This window comes from Lycorma delicatula, chromosome 1 (genome assembly GCF_047948215.1).
Source record: "Lycorma delicatula isolate Av1 chromosome 1, ASM4794821v1, whole genome shotgun sequence".
Lineage (NCBI taxonomy): Eukaryota > Metazoa > Arthropoda > Insecta > Hemiptera > Fulgoridae > Lycorma > Lycorma delicatula.
Genome location: NC_134455.1, coordinates 102,853,926 through 102,874,003, shown reverse-complemented (window position 1 = coordinate 102,874,003; position 20,078 = coordinate 102,853,926). Strand labels below are relative to the sequence as shown.

The window sequence follows — 20,078 nt, the reverse complement described above, 5'->3', positions numbered from 1 at the left end:
AATGTTTTCAATATTTCTGTGACTAAATTTCCATATTCTCTTCGACAAACAAGCCAAAACATATGTAAATCTTCAGATATGAATTGTAGTTGTAATGTTTTATCGGCAGATATTTCAATGAGTTGGTCATGAGTCTCAACTGGTAACTTAGCAGATGCAACAACATTTTCAGTAAATGGATTCAGTACCATCTCCTGTAGGAAATAAACCGCCAACTGAATTTTCAGCTCATGCAAATGCATTTTTCTTGCCATCCAAACTATGGTGAAGAATAGTCTTTATCTTTCTTCATCCAAATTTTTCTCAATATAATCGCAAGTGAGTGAAAACATAAAAATTTTTGCTTTGAAGGCGAATAATCCATACATCAAGCTTCTCAATGACAGCATCGACTTTGTCTGTCATTAATAAAATGTTTTTATCACATCCTTGTAGATTCACATTCAAATCGTTTAAATGCAAAAATACATCAGCTAAATAAGGCAACAGCAACATATACACACTATTCTGTAAAAACATCAAGAATGACATTTCTTTAACCTTTTTCTTTCCGTAACGAATACTTTTTACGTACCCCACACAAGTTGGGGAGTGTCGAGACTTGCACAGGTCCAGCTAGTTGTTTTTGTGGAGCCTATGTATGCTCACACCTACTGACCAAAACTCCTCTTTCACCTCTGGCTACCCATCCTTCCTGGGAATGCTTCAGGCAGGGAGTAATACGCCCACTAACACATTCATATACATTTATTAGGCCACATACTAAGGCATCCTGGAATAGTCGCTTTAATATTGGAAGGACAGGTAGAAGAAAAAAATTGTGTAGGCAGGCCAAGTTTGGAATATGTAAAACAAATTGTTAGGGATGTAGGATGTAGAGGGTATACTGAAATGAAATGACTAGCACTAGATAGGGAATCTTGGAGAGCTGCATCAAACCAGTCAAATGACTGAAGACAAAAAAAAAAAATACATTTATTATACTAAAGAAGTACACAATGAGAAGATAAATACATATTAATCAATCAATAACTTACCTTAATCAAATTCAAAATAGAGAGAATGAAACCTTGCACTCAGCAAACAATGAGAAGTGACAGAACACATGGAGAAAACAGGACACAAGATGATATGTCAGGGTTCATCCATACTCATCACAATCATTTACAAGAGATAAAGTAAACAAGCAGCACACAGTGATGTCACAAGTATCAATACTATAGATTAGCACCAGTGGAATAAGTAAAAAGCAGATTAACATTAATACTTAATCAGATGAAAACAAAACATATGCTTAAACCTAAGGGATACAAGATTGAAAGCACCGTCTTAGGACCCAAGTAGAGAAATTTCAGCAAAAAGCAGGAAGACATGGTTTCAGGAGAGAACACTTGAAATGTAATGGAACAGTCACCATGGGCTTACCACCGAGTCTGCCATCAGGAGCAGGGATGCAGTGTCCACGTCCTCATTGCGCCTAGGCAACCCCCTCATGGTTGGGGGCTCCCTAGACACTCAGCCATAAACCTGTCCTTCCCCGCCCCCTCCAGCATCTTGCTTTCATTTGGGACTCTTTTGAGGCACACACAGTTTCTCTATTATTTTTTTGGACACAGTTTCACCACTCTTCGGTGGAGAACATGTCCTCTTGTCCAAAAACTTGCAGCATTTCCTGTCAGGCTTGATAAAATATGTGGTAGCCTGTTTCTGCCTCTTCATTGCATTCAGGGCAATGTCATCATTGTCCAGGTTAAACATGTACAAATATGCCTGGAAGCCGCCATGACTCGCCAAAAATTGTGTGAGGTTGTACTCCAGCGTGTCATGTGGCTTCCAGTACCAGCTCTTCACGTCTTTGACAATCTGATGGGTCTATCAGTCCTTTGTAGATCGATCCCATCGCTCTTGCCAGGTTTCCAGGAGCTCCTCGGTTATCTCTTGTGTTAATCTTTCTTCATCATTGGTGGTTAGAGGTCTCTGTTCACAGAGCCTTCTCTGTAGGGTGATCACCAGGTCGACCAGAGGTACTCCTGCCAGGACCTCTGTCGCCTTCTCCCAAGAGGTGGCGCTATACGTACATGTTATTCTCAGGCAGCACTTCCTACGTATAGATTCCAGTTTGGCCCTGTACATCCCGTATCTGGTGACACCACCCTATAGAGCTCTGCTCCATACAGCAGGGTAGACCACCCCTGCCAGCATTTTCCTCCATCGGCAAGATGGACCGCCTGTGTTTAGTAGAAGGCCAAAGATCTGGTTCATCACCTGTTCTGATTTCTTGGAGGCTTCTAGGATGTGGATGCCAAACCGGAGTCTGACATCTATCCATATTCCAAGGTACTTTACTGCCCTTTTGGATGTTATCTTCTTTCCTTCAAGAGTCACTGTTAGGGTTGTCCTTCGCTTAGCTATAGAGAGACGACAGCCTCCATTTTATCTGGTACCAAAATGAGCCTCACTCTGACCATCCAGTCTTTCATCATGTTGAATGAGTCACACTGATTTTAGTAACCGCCTTTTGTCAAGTGTCAGCTGCTACCAGAAGAGCCAGGTTATCCGCATATCCCAGGAGTGCCACATCCTGTGGGAGTTCTAGGTGGAAGACATCATTGTAGGCCAAATTCCAGAGCATCGGTCCAAGGACTGACCCCCGTGGCCTTCCTCTGTTGATATGTCTTTTGACATGTCTGTCTTGTGCTTGACATACCAAGGTGCAGCCCCCAAGATATGCCCTAATCATTCTGTGGAGGTATGCCAAGATTTGTCATTGTGTGCAATATGGCGCTGTGAGAAATACAGTTGAATGCATCTGTTACATTGAGCATAACGAGGACATTCATCTTGCTTCACCACCTCTCATGTTCCTCTCAGCCATTTTGCATACAGCATCCACTACATCTGGAACTGATCTGCCCTGTCAGAAGCCATACTGGAGTGGGGAGAGCCTGCCCGCCTCTTCTACCACACTTGTTAATTAATCTCTGTTGAAGCCTCTGCTCCAAGACAAAGAGTTTGGTCAGTGCATCTATCACCGCCAAGTGCCTGTTTGACGATGGTAGTGTGGGGGCCCTTACCTTGTTTGGGCACCAGCACCAGTCATTGGCACCTCACCTTTGAAGAAGAACGTTCTCTGTAAGACATTTGTTGTATACATCTAGAAGTGCTTCTGGTTCAGCCCTGGGTGCTATTTTGATTACTTGATTCAACAGTAAATCTGGACCAGGCACCTTATCTGATGATACCCTCGCTATCGTAGCTGCTAGTTCCTCCCTGGTAAAAGGTCTCCACCTTTTACCAGTGAAGAGGAAGTTCCACTTCCTCTTCTTTGTCTGCTTCAAGTTCATCGTCATGGGCAAAGAGTCCCTCAATGATGTTTTGGGCTCCCAGGACATCCCAGGTTATAGGGACTCTGGGTCGTAGAATTCTCTTTATGAGAATTACGAATGGTCTTCTCCACAGGTCTTCCTCAACTTCTGCTATTAGTTGCTTCCAGCAGCAGTGCTTTGAGTCACGAATGCACCCAGCCAGATTCTTCCTTCATGCTTTGTATCAGGCCGCATATAGCTCTCAGGGAGTCTGGGTGTGTCCTGGTCACCAGTCTTCTGGCCTTGTGTCACTCGACTCTCTTCATGGCTATTTCGAGCATCCACCAGTAAACTGGGGAGGGGGCGACCTTTCTTATTGTACCTTTTTGGTAGTCCAGCACGGGCCCCCTCAACACAATTCACAAGCCTAGTAGCCTTCTTTTCTGCAGTTTTGTCATCAAGTACTTCATGGAGGTCGAGTGCCTCGGTGAATTTCTTGGAGTCCATTCTTTTGACACTCCAGCCTGTAAACATTGGCAACCTGTCACCCGCCTGTTTCTTCTTCAGTGATCGTCATGCAGATTGCTTAGTGGTCACTGGCTGTGTATCCCTCAGCAACCCACCAGTTACCTATCTACACTGCCAGAGCCGGTGTAGTGAAGGTGACATCAGTCACCAATTTAGTTGCTCCCCTTCTGAAGGTATAAGTCGTCCCATTGTTAAGTCACTGTAAGTCCAGACTGGCGGTTGCATCTTTCAGTAGGCTTCCACGTGTGTCTGCCCTGGCTGACCCCCAAGTCGTCGACTATGCATTGAAATCTCCAGCCATCTGATGTGTAGCAAGATTCTTCAATAGAGTATTTAGGATCTCTTTATATCGTACAATACTCATGTTCAGCAATAGGTAGCAGCTGTAAAAGTAGATGTCGCCCGCCATTACCCTGACATAGCACATCATTGAGTTGGAGAGGTGCACATAGCCATATAGCTGCTCCTCCATCCTCTCTGATACTATCCAGTCAGATTGATTGTGTGGAAGGTACGGCTCGGAGATGATTGCTATATCTGTACCCATCTCTGTGATGCTTCTGGCCAGCATGACTTGGGCCATGATTAAGATTGATTTAGACAATATTCATTGTCAGGGGTTGCTGAACATCTGGTCCTCCATCGGTTCTCCTTGTTGCTTTTTTTATTGGACACCTTTGGGCAAGCTGGACTGCCCGTCCTGTGCCCCTCAGCATTGCACTTGAGGCACTTCAGGGTCATCTTGTCAGGGCGTCAATTGCCCTGTGGCCTTCACATTCGCAGTTCAAACAGGATGTCCTTGCGTTCTTTAGCCATATGGCATGCCTCAAAGCAGCGATAACATCGCCGAGGAGTGCCTACAACATTGACCCTGCCAGAGGCCAGGCCAATAGTATAAAAATTATACTATAACCGGCCACCTTACTGACCAACTATGTTACTTTGTAAAAATCAAATATTTAATACTAGTTAATTAAAAGTCATTAATTCTGTAATATAAGATAAAAATTAAGTGAGTTTTATGCGTTTGTATTTGCTAAAAAAAAAAATGTAAAATATACAAATTTGTAACTAGGACTGATTGTATTACTAACTAAGACCAACTATCTTACTAGTTCAGACCTACTAAGTTACTCTTACGAAATTAATTACTCTTACACTTATTTATTAATTTTAAAAACTGCTTAAGTTCAGCACTATTAAAAATGATTTTTTAAGTCCTAAAAGATTAGTTTATTTCACTTTTTTTAATTAATTTACGCTAAGTGTTTGTCGAAGTGAACCTGGCTACTATATTACTCTACTATAGCGCGCCAAAAATGTCGGTGCTACTGTGTTACTTAATCTAACACTTTGTTTATTTCACTTAATTAATTTAAAAACTAACTATATATATTTACTCTTTGTAAATACCTCTAATTTTAATCTACACTAAAAACAATCACTTCAATAACTGATTACTGAAATACACTAGCTTACTGTATTCATGTTCACCACTAACACTAAACTACTTGTCCATCCACATCGTTTACTAGAATTCTAATATCTTAAAAACTACAAAAGGTTTTGAACTCCGCACTCATATGTTTTGTAAACAGATGTCCTTCTATAATTTAAGATACAAATCACTCCGATAAACTAAAAATAGCGCCTTGTAGGGCTAAAATCGCAAGTAATGGCAAAATGGCTGCCGACCATCACTAGTGCTCACACACACTACAGCATTTCTTTATCCTGGAAAGGTGTTATTAATTCATCTCACAATACCAACAATGGGGTTAAAAATATCCCCCGTGATTACCATCCGACTTCTGTGTGGAAAAGAAGAGATTTTTTTCTTTTTGCCCATTTCAGCACCTTGTTTAGCAACAGCATATTCTATAATGGTTGACTTTTAATAAAATTAATTTTTTTTGCATCTTTACAAAGAATTTGTTTGAGATTTTCTAGCATATTTTTGTGGCAAGAGTTTGTCTTGGAAGGAACTGTGTATCCTTTCCACCCTTGGTATAAAATGATCTTTCAATTTTTTTCAGAAATCTACTGTTCTTTCCTGTAATCACCCTTGCACAATCACTATATAATGCAATATGTTTTGTCCAATCTATATTATAGGTTTAGTATCTTCATAAAAAAAAAAAAACATCCAGAAGACATTGTTCTGTTGCATGACCAGTATTGATTTGCAAAACAACATATTTTCTTTGATTTATCTGTCCCTGTCGCATTCATATCTCACAAAACATAAGCTGTGAGAAATCTTTGCCACACCTGTTGATTCATTAAATTGAATATTAAAAATTCACTTGAACTCACTTGCTTTATTATCTGATGGCAAACATTGGCAGCCATGTCATCATTTGGCCTTTATACGGTGTCATTAGAAAGTGGAATTTTGAAAAAATTCCAAATTTTTTAAAAGATTGAAAATCTTTTTGTTTCTTCCACACCTGTTAAAACACTGACCAGCTGCAGCAGGCAATATGAGGTTTTCTGCGATTGTATGGGGTTTGGACATCTTAGCTAGTCTTAATGCCTACTACATAGGTGCTTCAAATGTACTTTTAATCAATGTGGCTTGATTTACAAATAGAAGCTTGTTGATTTCTCAAATTATATAATTTTATTTTGAAAAATTCTAAGGGTTTGCTTTTATAGACAGTTAGTTTCTAAGTGTCAAATTAATTTTGAAGGCTTCATGCTTTCATTGGAGAGGACCTGAAAACAACGCACTGTGATTTTCCATCCATTGAGGTAAAACTATAATTTAAATAACTGTCTGTACAATCTTGCCTGTTTGCTAATCTATTCACTGGATGTAGATGTCATTTCTCTTTTTCACAAATTTATCCATTTTGCATAAGAACCAAAACCTCAATTATGTTTATTATTTTCAGAGATACGCTTTAAAGGCACTAAAGACACCAGATACATGTTTTGTGTTGGAAACTAAATTGACATTCTAAAATCCCTACCTCCACTTTTATACTACTGAGAGCACGACATGTTCTAACATATCATATGCATGTTTGAACATGATGCTCTTAAAGTGAATATTATGCATGTAGACTAAATCACAAGGAGCATGTACACAAGTTGAAACAAGAAAATTACTCTTGATTGTACACTTCATATCATACATGAAAGTTCATATCCATCCATCACTATCAATGCAGCTAAGTAGTTTTATCTAGGTTTATTGGATTGTAGTTGGGAGGTTGCGAAATATTCATTACATATTTTTTGTTACATTTTGGGGGTCGTGGAGCTAAAAAGGTTGAGAATCATTGTTCTAGAGACGTATAAAAAAATAATTAATGATTACAATAATGATGATAATAAATAGATATAACATACAGAATCGTAATTCAAATAAAAAGACATGATTTATTTAACAACAGTTAAATTATAAATACCAGAATACAGTCGAATGTACTAAACACATAAAAATGACTGGAAACTTAATATTGCTCTAACAAGATAATAGAATAATCTAAAGTTCACACAATTCACTTTCTACAAATATTGTTACTCTTACTAATTACAATAGAACTACTCTACACTTTATGAATGAGTAGAATACTGTCATTTTCACTACTGTTTACCAATAACTCGACCAATCAGCATCCTGCATTTACCCACTGTCCATGCTGGAATGATTGTGTTACTCTTCATTTGTTGTTATGACACAGTTACTGATATCACCGTCATTGCAACTGTGTTGAACTCGGGCTTATGAAACTACTCATTGTTATTGCTTATTATCATGACTGCACTAAACACAGCCTTGCAGAACTACTTACTCTCTCTGTTGGTGCCCCAGTCGTAATTATACTTCCTGGACTGAGAAACCAGCAGCTGACTCATCCTTTTAATTGTTAAAGTATAATAATTTTCATTATACTTGCCCATACATTTTTTCTGTAAATTCTCTTGCCAGTCAAGTAACCCCTCTTGTTGAACAGAAGCTTTGGAAGTGCACTGTGTGTATTATAAAGGACAAATTGTTAAACAAAGCTGTTACTTTAAGAAAAGAATCCCTTTTAGTTCCTTCTAGATTCTTTTCATTATTATTTTCTCTTTCTTTCTTAATTGGAAGAAATCTATTACCCTAGTCTGTTATACTGGTCCTGTACAATATTAAAGTTTAAGCAGTTCTGTTTCATTTTCTGCCTTATTAGGCCATTCCATCATTTAGAGAATTTAATTCTCAATGAACTGTTAAAAAGAGAAATGTGAAGACCATAAAATATTACTTTTTTTATTATTATTTTGAAAGTAAATTATTTTCAAGCTACTTCTACCAAAAATATTTTAAAGTTGTATTATCAGATTATAGATAACTTCAGATATAAATTTTCGATATGAATTTCCAAATATGAAAATGATTAATTGACCTGAAAAAAGATACATACGAGAGTGCATCAAATTTAAACTGTAATTTTGCTATTTACACAGGAAGCAATTCCTGTGTAAATGAACAAAAACCATCCCATGGTTTTCAAGCAAATTCCAAAATATTTTTGAAACCATTTGTAGCATGAGGTTAAGATATTAAATAATGTTTCACTTAGCTTATTTTGATCATAATTTTCATTCATTTGAGAATCAGAAATTTAAAAAGGTACAAAATACTTACCCATTCTTTCATGAATTATTCCAGATTGCAGTGGAACTTCTTTTGTGAACAACACAACCTGTGAATAGTTTTTGTTTATTCTCATCCTGTAAACTTTATTACGTATGTTTTTATCTCTCTTGCAATAACAAATTGTTAGAAAGTGGTAGAAATTTAACAGAGTTTGACTTTATTTTTGTAAAAACTGTGTATAAAGGATGTATAGTGTTTATAATTGAATAAGTTAATGTAGTGACTGCAAGTATACCTACATCTAATCTGTTACAAAGAAAATGTTATTGTGTTTTGGTTGTTTCTGTTAGTATGAGACAGCAATTTTATTCTAAATAACCAGATACTTTGGTGTTAATGAAATGGTTTTGCTTGATTTCCATGACAAAACCATTTTAATAAAAATACTACTGTACCGTACTCAACTAATTTTCTTGAGTGTTAGGTATAAAGCACTTTTTCTGTTATTTTTTTTAACAGGACCTTGATAATTTAAAATACAGGTCATTACAATAATTTGTGTGTGATTTTTAAAATTTTAAGTTAATTTATTTCTATTTCTTATGTATCATATTAATGTAATATTTATGTTAATTTTCTAATAATTTAGGTTGAAGAGTGGCATGAAAGAGCTACAAGACTGGAAGAAATGAGTGCAGCTGTTAATACATTATTTCAACGTTTAACATACTGCAATAACCGAGAGCTTTTATATGACCTCTATCCTTATGTATGGGATATGCGAGGTGTCATATCACTTCTAAATTCATATATTAAATGGCTAGGTCAGTTTTATTTAATCCATTTAACTTTTATTTAATAAAAGTACAACATAATGTATGAGTTAAATGTTAGTTAAAAATAAACAAAATTAAATTGTTTACTGCTGAAAATGGAATTAATAAAAAAATAATATATAAGTTTTGCTATAGTGCAAATCTTGCCCAGCAGATTAAATTTATAAAATAGATTATATAAATGGCCATGTGTATGATATCATTTGTTTAATTTAAAAAAAGTTGAGTTAAAAATAAGTAATTATTACTTATATTTGAAGTCTGTAGTTAATCAGAGTTGAGTAATCACAGCCTGAATTTTGTCATGGTGTTTTAAATGGTTGTTAAATTATAATTTATAAAAATGATGACATAAAAAGGAACGAAATACCAGAATATGGTATTTGTATAAGCTCTTATAAAATTATAAGATTACAAAACTTAAAAAAAACAAAAAACAATTAGATTATTAAAATTAAAAGTAGTCTATTTGCTTTTGTTAATTAGATGACCTGGCATATCATCCAGGACTATTATGATAGTTGAAATATGGTCTTGAAACAAAACTATTAACTGAAAAGAATAAAAAAAATATATTTGCTGTATTAGATGTGTATATATGACCCACAAATGGCTTAACCTTTAAATAAATTGATAATTAGACTTTCAAATCATTATGGAACACATTACATGTTTATATAATAAATTTTAGTTCTCTGGTCACTCACTTATTGTAGCATTCACATGTGATTGAAGTACCATGTGTCAATGGGTATTGGCTTTATGAAATTTTCACATTTAAATGAAATTGTCCAATAAATGGGAACAGCACTGATCACAAAAAATGTTATAAACTATAAACTTTTTCAGAATTAAGGGTAAGTTATTGCATTGATGGTATATCCCACTACATGTTTATTTTGTGTAACCAGTGTTTCAGGATTTTGATTTTTATAAAGGTATGAACTACACTTCCTTTTTCTTTCATATTTCTTTAATGGTAGGGCCTTCAAATTGTAAACATGTGAGAATTAAAGTGCATTTAAAATAATTTCTTCTATTATTATATTTAAGAAAAATGTCAAGATAATCAGACTATTATTTCTGATACAAAAGTTGTCATAACTTGAAAATTACAGAATTTAATTCATCATCTTACTTTCTGGAGAAAGTTTGCTTCTTCTGTATAAATGTTAGTATTTATAAATGTTAGAGTATTTAAAAAATTTTAAACCTCAATGTAAAATTGTAGAAAACCCAAATGAGCTTAAAAAATTTGTGAATGTGTGCTTTATTATTTCAACATTTGTAACTGAAATTGCTTGCTAGTTATAATTTTATTGACTGATGAACTACATATGTTAAATTTTTACTCCGTTGAAAATCAAACTGATACAATTTCCTTTCTTATTAAATTATCGTTATTTAAATACTTTAATTTTATATATTTTTAATTGTAGTTCATACTTGTCCCATATTAACAAACCAGTCCTTATAATAGAAATTAATAAAACCCTTCTGCCAAAGAGCAGACAGGTAGGGTATGATCTTTGTGTGTTGCTCAACATATCAGAACCACCTCAAATGGTTCTGAGATCCAATGGTCTGATATTTTTTCATCAGCATCACTTAGTGGTTTTATTAAAGGATTTCTGTCATTACAGGATTAAGGGTACTTAATGGATTATGTTAGTAGATATACATTTTTTGTAATGAGTGCTGATCTACTTTCAGTAGTCAAATTTTTCTTTTGGTATAATTTTTATTATTACGGTCATTTTGTTGGCCATTATTTCATGTCCATATCCTCACATCCTTGATGTTGTTTTGCAAGTCAGAACATCAGTTATTGTCCATCAGATTGTATGGATCAACATTTTGTACCATTAAGTCACAACTTTTTATGGCAATAGATTTTATGCTGCACTAACATTTTACCACTCAGAAAATGTAATTTGTTGTAACTTATCGGGTATTGTAATGTGTTCCTTAAACCATAAAATAAGTTCCAGCAATTAGATATACTGTGCTGTCCAGCTATATTTGCCTGCAATATAGCTAAGTAAAAATTATTTTTAAAAAAGAAATAACTAGTATAAAAAAGAAAAAAATTATTCTAATGTATAAATTTAATCTATTAAATCCATATAAGAGTTGATTCCAAATAGTGTGAATTATCAGTTCTATTGTATGTTCCTAGAGGATGTGAAGAATGTTAGCTTATGTTAAAATTATTTGTCCAAGAAATATAAATGATTAACACACAATTTTAATTGCACATTAAGTATAGATAGTTAATTATTAGAGGAAGTCCTCAGTTTGGGCGGCTATTAGTTATCATGCTACAGTCGTATAAAGAATCACATGTACTTAAATTTACAGGCAAAAAAAAAATACATACGAGGTGCAACAATAAAGTAATGAGACTGATTTTTCTTTGCAAGATGTGGCAACCCTGCAGCTTGCGTAGGCACACCATCTTTGACTTTGGTCTATAAGCTACTTCTAGTCCAAGCGGCACATTGATGCAACTGCTCAGTCATGAGGAGTTGTGCTGTAATAAGTGAACATGTGTTTGTGTCTCTCGTCACAGAAATGAAACCGCATCTTGTGTTTTTTGAAAATGGTGTCCCTTGACCGCCATTTTGACTCTTGGAAATAGAAAAAAGTCGCACGGAGTGATATCTGGTGAATAAGGTGGCTGTGGTAGTACTGAAATTTGTTTTGAGGTTAAAAATTGCTGTACTGACAGACCAGTATGGGGTCGTGCATTATTGTGAGGCAGAATCCAATTATCAGCAATGTTGGCACGGACACGAAGAACTCGTTTACGAAGTCTTTCTAAAATTTCTTTGTAGAAATATTGGTTAACTGTTTGTCCAGGAGGCACCCACTGTTTATGAACAATTCGCTTGGAATCGAAGTACACAAGCATGCATTTCACTTTTGACTTTGACATGCAAGCTTTTTTTGGTCTGGGTAATCCCTTTGAGCACCATTGCGAACTTTGACGTTTTGTCTCTGGATCGTATTGAAAAAACCAATCTTCATCACCAGTGATAACACGGCTCAACAAATCTGGATTGATTTCCGTTTGCTCTAACAGATTGGCTGCCACATTTTTCCGTGTTTCTCGCTGTTGTTGTGTGAGATTTTTGGGGACCATTTTTGCACAAATCTTTCTCATACTAAGGTCTTCAGTTAATATTAGACGAATTGTTTCTCGATTGATATTGAGTTCTTCTGGTCAAGTTGACATCTGTCTGTGAGGTTGATGGTCGTCCACTGCGGTCTTCATCTTCAACATTCGTTCTGCCTGCACTAAAAATTTTATGCCACCGAAAAACTTGAGCTCTTGACATAACCTCCTCTTCAAAAGCCTTCTGAAGCTTAACGTTGTCACGTTTTCACCCGATTTAACGCAAAAAGAAATGGCATACCGTTGCGCAATATTTTGCGGTTTCATTTCTGTGACGAGAGACACAAACACGTGTTCACTTATTACAGCACAACTCACGATTGAGCAGTTGCATCAATGTGCCGCTTGGACTAGAAGTAGCTTATAGACCAAGGTCAAAGATGGTGTGCCTATGCAAGCTACAGGGTTGCCACATCTTGCAAAGAAAAATCAGTCTCATTACTTTATTGTCGCACCTTGTATATACACATACACACACATCTCGATTCCCCCCCGAGGGGAGAAGATCCCACCTCGTAGCGTGTCCGGTCGCGCTACACCACCCCCTCCGTTCCTAGCCAGTAGTGGCTTTAACGGAGGACATCTTCTCGGCCTCAAACTGATTGCGCACTACAGCTTTCAGTCCAGGCCCCGCAAAGATGCCACCGATGCAGATGCCCCGAGGGACATCTGCATCGGTAAAGTTCACCCCGAGATAGTTTTATGTGTTTATGCCTTCAGAAAGAAGACAACGGACACCTGCAGCTACCACGTCGCCCTCAGGAACTAAGCTAGAAGCCTAACCGCGGAATGAAGACCCCGCGCCTAGTCCTAACTATTAAAGAGCCAATTACTGAATGTCCCAGATCCGTACCAACAGCCTTTATAACAAGCTTTCCCACTAAAAAGTTTCACACAGCAAAATTTAGACCTAGTTCCCTTAAGAACCCCGCTTATTACTCAAAATGAGTTTCTATCTGACTCCGCTCCAGTCCGCCCGGGAGAGGAGAATAAACGCCTACTCCCGCACAGCTCTATCGCGGAGTCCCATGTGACATTCACCATCTTTCGCAAACCGACCCTACATACCACCGAAGCAGCACCCAGAGACACCCCACCGACAGTATCGTTAGCTCATAAATGCCCTCGTCGGAGCGCGACCGCACCCCCCGGGTAAGGATAACCATGCCCGCCGGCAGCGGCCGCAACTCCGCCGACAGCTTAATTCCAATACAAGACACCAATTACATCTAACCGTGGCACGCTGCCTTAAGCGCCTACCTTCGGCCAGTCAACCCTAAAAATCGCGTCCACTGTACTCTTACTGGGTCTAAAGCCATACTGGTCGTCCATCAGCATGTGATTCGAAGTCAGCCTACTATTAATGCGGAGGTAAAGTACCTTCTCAAAAATCTTTCCAACAACTGGTAAGAGCGTCAGAGGACGGTAAGAGGAACTAACGCCGGGGTCCTTGTCGCCACCTTTGAATAATAACTTCAAAATTCCACGCTTCCAGCAAGCCGGGAAATACCCGGCGAATAAACACCTATTGAACACCCTAGTCAATGGGCCAAGAATTACAGGCAGGGTGCGAACAAGGAGCTCCATCGTAATACCATAATATCTGGGGGCTTTGTTCCTAGCCAGGCTACAGATTACTTGGCGGACTTCCGCCTCAGTAATCTCCAAAGACACAGAGTCTGCATTGAAATCCACAACCGCCACTCGAACTCTCCGGTGATACGAGGTCTCACCAACCTCGGTGTCATCGGGGAGCAGATCATCCATCAGAAGAGATAGAACACGTTCTTTCTCAACTACAACACCGTCTTGGGTCGAGAGAGCCGACAGAAGACTGTCCTTTTTCCGCTTGTGACCAATTACTCGATAAACAACACCCCAAGGGTCCTTATTCCCCTGCTCTTGAACAAAAGAGCGCCAGGAATCTCGCTTAGAAGTCCTAATTCTATGAAAATACTCGTTCCTTTTCTGACGATACTCCGCAAACAAGGCCTCGTGCCGGTCAGGATCACGCGCACGCTGTGCGACTCTCCTGAGTCGGCCCACGGCCTGCTTTATCGCAGTCAAGTCCTGAGACCACCAACCAGCTACTCTCTCTCGACCCGTACTCCAAGGGATTGAGAGTTCTGCGGCTTCAACCACCGCAGAAGAGAAATTCTCTGCCAGGTTATCTAGAGGGACCTCGTCCAGGGTACGAGTGAACACCCGCATCCTGGCCGCAAGAATGTTAGAAAACTTGGGCCAATCCGCCCGCCTGTGCAAGAAGCGCCCCTGCTGAACAGGGGCGTCCGCCCTAAAGACATCGTGCAGCCCACCTATCCAATCAAAAACTATGAGCCAATGATCGCTTTCGCAATCATAGACTACAGACCAGTTCAGAATCCTACCAGGGATATCCTTACCTATGGTAACATCAATGTTGGTACCAAGGAAGGTCCTCCGCAATCCCACCGCGCTGGGGAAGGCCGACAACATTGAACACCTCAAAACGGTTCTGCGTGATGAAGCCTTCTAGCAGTTCACCGCCATCATCTGTGGTCCCACTGTGCCAAAGAAGCGATTTGGCGTTCGCATCAATTCCTATAAGAATAGGACGACCCGCTATCAGCCTGATAATTCTAAAGAATTATCAGTTCTAAAGTAAAATCAAAGAAGACCCTACCCTCGGACAAAAACTTCTGGTGGAGACCAGCACCTAGTTCAAAAACTCTTGTGATACCGAGAGGCATCACGCTTTCCAGTCTTGAAGACTAGCCTGCACTGCTCTTTGAACGAGGCCTCGTCCAAATCAGTGTTCTGCTCCCAAATGAGAGACAGAACTTCATCAGAGAGACTCCGCTCAATGTCATATATAATGACCCGGGGCTTCCTCAACCGCTTGGGGTCTACCTTAACTAGCTTCTGTACCGCAGGAGAGTCCTTGATGACTTGGACCGTCTCCTTATTGTCCGCAACAACAACTAATCCTCTACTGGTCTCCTTTATATCACGAATTCTAAGCCGATTCCGATCACCACAAAGGGCTTCCCGGAAATCGCGCTTTAAGTCCTGACTCGTGGTCTTCGAGCCCTCTGCCTTATTCACGAAGATTACAAGGCTTCTTAACCGCCTTGCTGGCCTCGCGTTTGGTTTTCAGGACCTCAGTGTAGCGCCTGGGCTGCACTGGGGCCTGGACAACCACCTTGGGACCCTTGACCTCGTGGGGCTTGGAGACCAAGGCCTCGAATCCCCTCACTAACCGCCTTAAAAGCTTCCCTCAAATTGCCAAGTCGAGGGAGAATCGTATTCCTCGCCCCTGAACTGACTCCATCGGGAAGTGCCAGAAAATCTAAGTAGTCCAGGAAGACCTGGACTACTTAGTAGATTATACTAAGTAGTAGTCCAGGTCTTCCTGGACTACTTTCAACTTTTAAGGGCAGAACTGCCAGGTCTGCCCTTAGAATTCTTGAAGGCCTCTACTACAGGGGAGGGCCGCACCTGGGTGGGTGCCCCTGTATCCATCGCTTTGCTGACCTCGTCCTCTGAGGAGCTATTCGATGGAACCGGCGCAGGTTTCCTCTTCCGCCTGGACTTCTTCACCTCTTGGAACTCCGACATGGCCGAAGATTCCCTAAGTCCTATTGAATCAACTAGAATCCCGCTGTCTACCTACTACTGTCAAGTTTGGGCAAGCCCACGATGTAACAACTACCAGCAGCGAGTACGGGCAGCTGGAGACCCTTACGTTCTCCTGTCACGCTTTGTGCCTCTTGGCCGCTGCTGGATCGATTGATTGCAATACGCATCGTACAGCAAAAAACCACAAATTACGGCCCTCGCTCTGATAAGAGCGCAGAAGGACTAAAGGCTCAGCCTGTTCTGTAACGGGCGTTAACGACCAGTAGTCGTTGCCACCTTTCAGCCCCGTTGAGGCGGACACACGTCGCAGAAAACTTTCTCCGTTCACTCCCGCAAAAAGTGAAAAGATGAGTCTTAAATTTATTTTCCTTGTGCTAACTGTGTTCGTAATCCTCAATCGGTAGACTTGATACCACTGGAAGGTACTCACTCGACCAGCAGCCAGAACACCAAAAGTAGACAAAAACACAGAACTCTGGACGCACTAAAGGAGACCAGAGTAGACACATACACACACAGTGAAATCTCACTATTGCTGCATCAAAAAGACTGGCAGTTTTCATTTTTATAACAACATTCTTCTTGCACAGAAATTTAAATTCAGCCTTAGAAATTTGTACATTTTAAATCTATGTTTTACACACAATGTTGTTTTAGAATTTTTATGTAAAGCAACTATTAAAAATTTTCATTACTTAAAATATGAACTTAAAGAAAAGAAACATGTACTTATTTCTAATTGGAATGAAAACACACAGCTTCTGAAAGCATTTCCTTTAATCATGTACAGGGTCATTCACGGGAACCGGATGTTTTTAAAATAATCATAAAAAATTGAATATTTACTTTAAAAAAGATTTATTGGTACTGAGACACTTGTTAAATCAAAGCATTTGTTACTTACTCATGAACGAAAAATTATGTCCGGCAAGTGATGTCCATTTTGGGCAATACATTGTTGTAGCCTTTCACGGTAACTGGCCTCAATTCTTTGCAGCATGTCTTCATCAATCTGGGTGACGTGATGACGAATTGCTATCTTTAGGTCCTCCAATGTACACAGTTTATTGCCGTACACATGCGATTTCAGAAACCCCCACAGAAAAAAATCACAACTATTCAAATCAAGGAATGTCGCCGAATCTGGAAACGATCCGTCCCGGTAATAAATTATAGAGAACAGCCATCGTTGCCCTTGCTGTGTGCGCTGTAGCTCCATCCTGCTCGAATAACACATTTTGAAAATCGATTCTCCGGTTTCGTAACTCAGGGATGAAAAACATATTCAACATCGCAATGTAACAATCAGCTGTTACAGTTACGGCAACGTTATTTTCTTCAAAAAAATATCGTCCAATAACACCAAACTTTTCTATTGCATACCAGACAGTCACCTTTGGGCTATGAAGTGGTCTTTTGTGAAGCTGATGTGGGTTTCTTTCTGCCCAATACCGGCAATTCTGTTTGTTGACGAAGCCATTCAGATGAAAATGGGCTTCGTCACTTATTAACAATAACAAATTTTCATTTTCTTCAAAAATGGTAAGCATTTGTCTAAAAAATTGTAATCGCTGCGTGAAATCTTTCTCGTTTAACTGCTGCACTACGGCTATCTTGTAAGGATGGAAATGCAGGTCTGTATGCAGAATTTGTCTTACCGTACTTGTGCTCATTTGAAGCGCTGCTGAATGCCTCTGAATAGAGTGGCGTGGGCTTCTGACAATGGCTTCCCTTACTCGTTCGATATTCTCTGAAGTGCTAGCAGTTCGTCGGGGACCTGGTGGGTTTTTTCTTCAATACTGAACCACTTGTTCGACGGTTGTTTGCCCATCGCAATGTTGTGTTACGAGAAAGGACACTTGCATTACGATGGATATTAAACTGACGGCGGAAATATCACTGAACAGCAGTTACGGATTCGTCATTTCGCACAAAACAGTCATATGCGTACAGGCGTTGGTCTAGCGTCCATGGCTCCATCTCAACTACTAAAATGTAAATGCTGTGAACAAAGGAAACGTCAGACATCAACCACGTGCCCCTCCCACCTGGAACGCCCGAGTACAACCCACTTCAAAAACATCCGGTTCCTGTGAATGGTCCTGTAGTTTTAAGTACATATATAGCATTTATATAAAATATACTAGTGTGTAATACAACATTACGAAAGTACAATATTCATAAAAAAATTCAGAAAATATTTACACAATATATACATCTACCCACTATGTTATCAGGTAAACAGTCATTTAATTAATTTGTTGGTTGTCACAGAAAAACTATGCTTGACTAAAATAATTAATAATTTGTAATTTCTTGGATTTTGTTTCGTAGTATATGTCTACAATTTTTTTTTGCTGTTACTCATTTACATTGTGACATTTGAAACAGCCACATAGTATTTAATGCTTGTTTTTATTTTAAGGTGGCAATACCTCTGGTTCAATTTACTGTTGTTTTCACTACCTACCTCTTTTTCAATATTCTGTGAGAGAACGCTTGTGATATTAGCATTTTCACTAAAAGTTGTCAAATGATATCCTTATTACTGATAATGTTTTTCTGTCCTTTCATTGGTATAGACTAAAAACTCCATTTGACATTCTTCATTTTTAAATCAAATTTTTTATCTTAAAAATACAGAAACCCTAAATTTTTTATGAAGAATTCAGGTTTTGTTTTTATTAGCATGCCTTTTGGAATAATTGAACTCCTCTTTGCCAAAATCACTGCAGAACCGCTTTTATCAAATTTTTGAATTCTGGTTTGAGTTTTTTAAAATTACTGTCTTTGTTAAAAGCATTAATTGTCCCATTTTTTCTCTGCTTTTGGATATTATTGGGTATTATCCCTGCAGACAGATTAGGTTAATTAAATTTTTTTACAGATGTCAACTTGTTTTAACATCTTTTACTTTTTGAATTGTGTACTAATTTTTTTTCATCTAAACACAAAATTTTTAAGAAATTTATTTAAAAAAGGGTTGATTCAATAACTAATGAAAGTGATAGCTTTTCAAAGAATGTTTGTTAATCATAGATGAAAGAACACCAATTTCCAAACACCAAGGCTCAAAATTTCACCATCTTTATAATGATGAAGGTGACTGTGTAGGATAATTATACTGATAAACATAATTTTTGTTTCCTAACATGTGATACATGATTTTAATCTATTTTTTGATGCTGAAAACGAATATGAACTCAGATTCTTTCTATCGCCCACCATTTTTGAAAAATTTTTAAATTTTAATTGAAGGGTTTTTCATTTTTCAACGTATAGTTAGCATTTTAAGCTCCTGTATTGTACTTTTCTTTTCTTTTTGCTTTCTTTAGTTTGTTTACAGTGCAGTATCATAATGCCTTAAAATTGTGTAAATGATGTGAATGCTTTTTGTTATGTATGTGGTGAGTTTACTATAAAGTCAAATAGAAAAAAACATTACACCTTTAATTAAAAAAGTATGTCATTTGTACTTCCAGTGTAAAATTGGTGACCAGGATAAGACTTGGGCTTCTCATACAGTATACTCTAATTGTTCTGTATATTTAAGAGGATGGCTGAAACGTACACGGAAGGCTTTGCCATTTGGTGTACATATGGTTTAGCGTAAACCAAAGAATCATATAACTGGTTGTTACTTTTGTTTAACAAGTGTGTCTGGAATTTCTAAAAAATTTTAACATACTGTAAAATATCCTTCATTGCAATCTGCAATCAGGCCTGTACCTCACTGTGAAATTATTCCAGTTCCTGACCACCTGTGAATGTAAGTTTTGAAAACGGCAATGAAGAATCAGGCAGTACTGAAGATAACAATGATTTTGATTTAAATTATCTTCCAATAAGCCACATCTTATATCACAAGGTGAATTAAATGACTTGGTTAGGGATTTAAATATAAAAAAATCAGCTTAACTGTTCGGATCAAGACTGGAATTTACTTTGAAAAAATACAAAACTTTTGGGCTTAAGGGATGTAATATGTCTTTGAAAATACATTTCCTCCAATCACATCTGGT

At 38.1% G+C, this 20,078-nt stretch overlaps 1 protein-coding gene across 7 annotated transcripts in view; it reads left to right on the top strand.

The window, feature by feature from the left end:
* Positions 1-20,078, top strand: part of Oga (O-GlcNAcase) — a 102,682-nt gene that overhangs the window by 44,513 nt on the left and 38,091 nt on the right. For all 7 annotated transcript variants that reach the window (XR_012755436.1, XM_075358545.1, XM_075358536.1 and 4 more), the window contains exon 10: positions 9,074-9,248. Coding sequence is in view for 6 of the 7 variants with exons in the window: in XM_075358545.1 (XP_075214660.1) it covers positions 9,074-9,248 (175 nt within the window). In the remaining variant the exon portion in view is untranslated. The remainder of the gene's footprint in view (positions 1-9,073; positions 9,249-20,078) is intronic.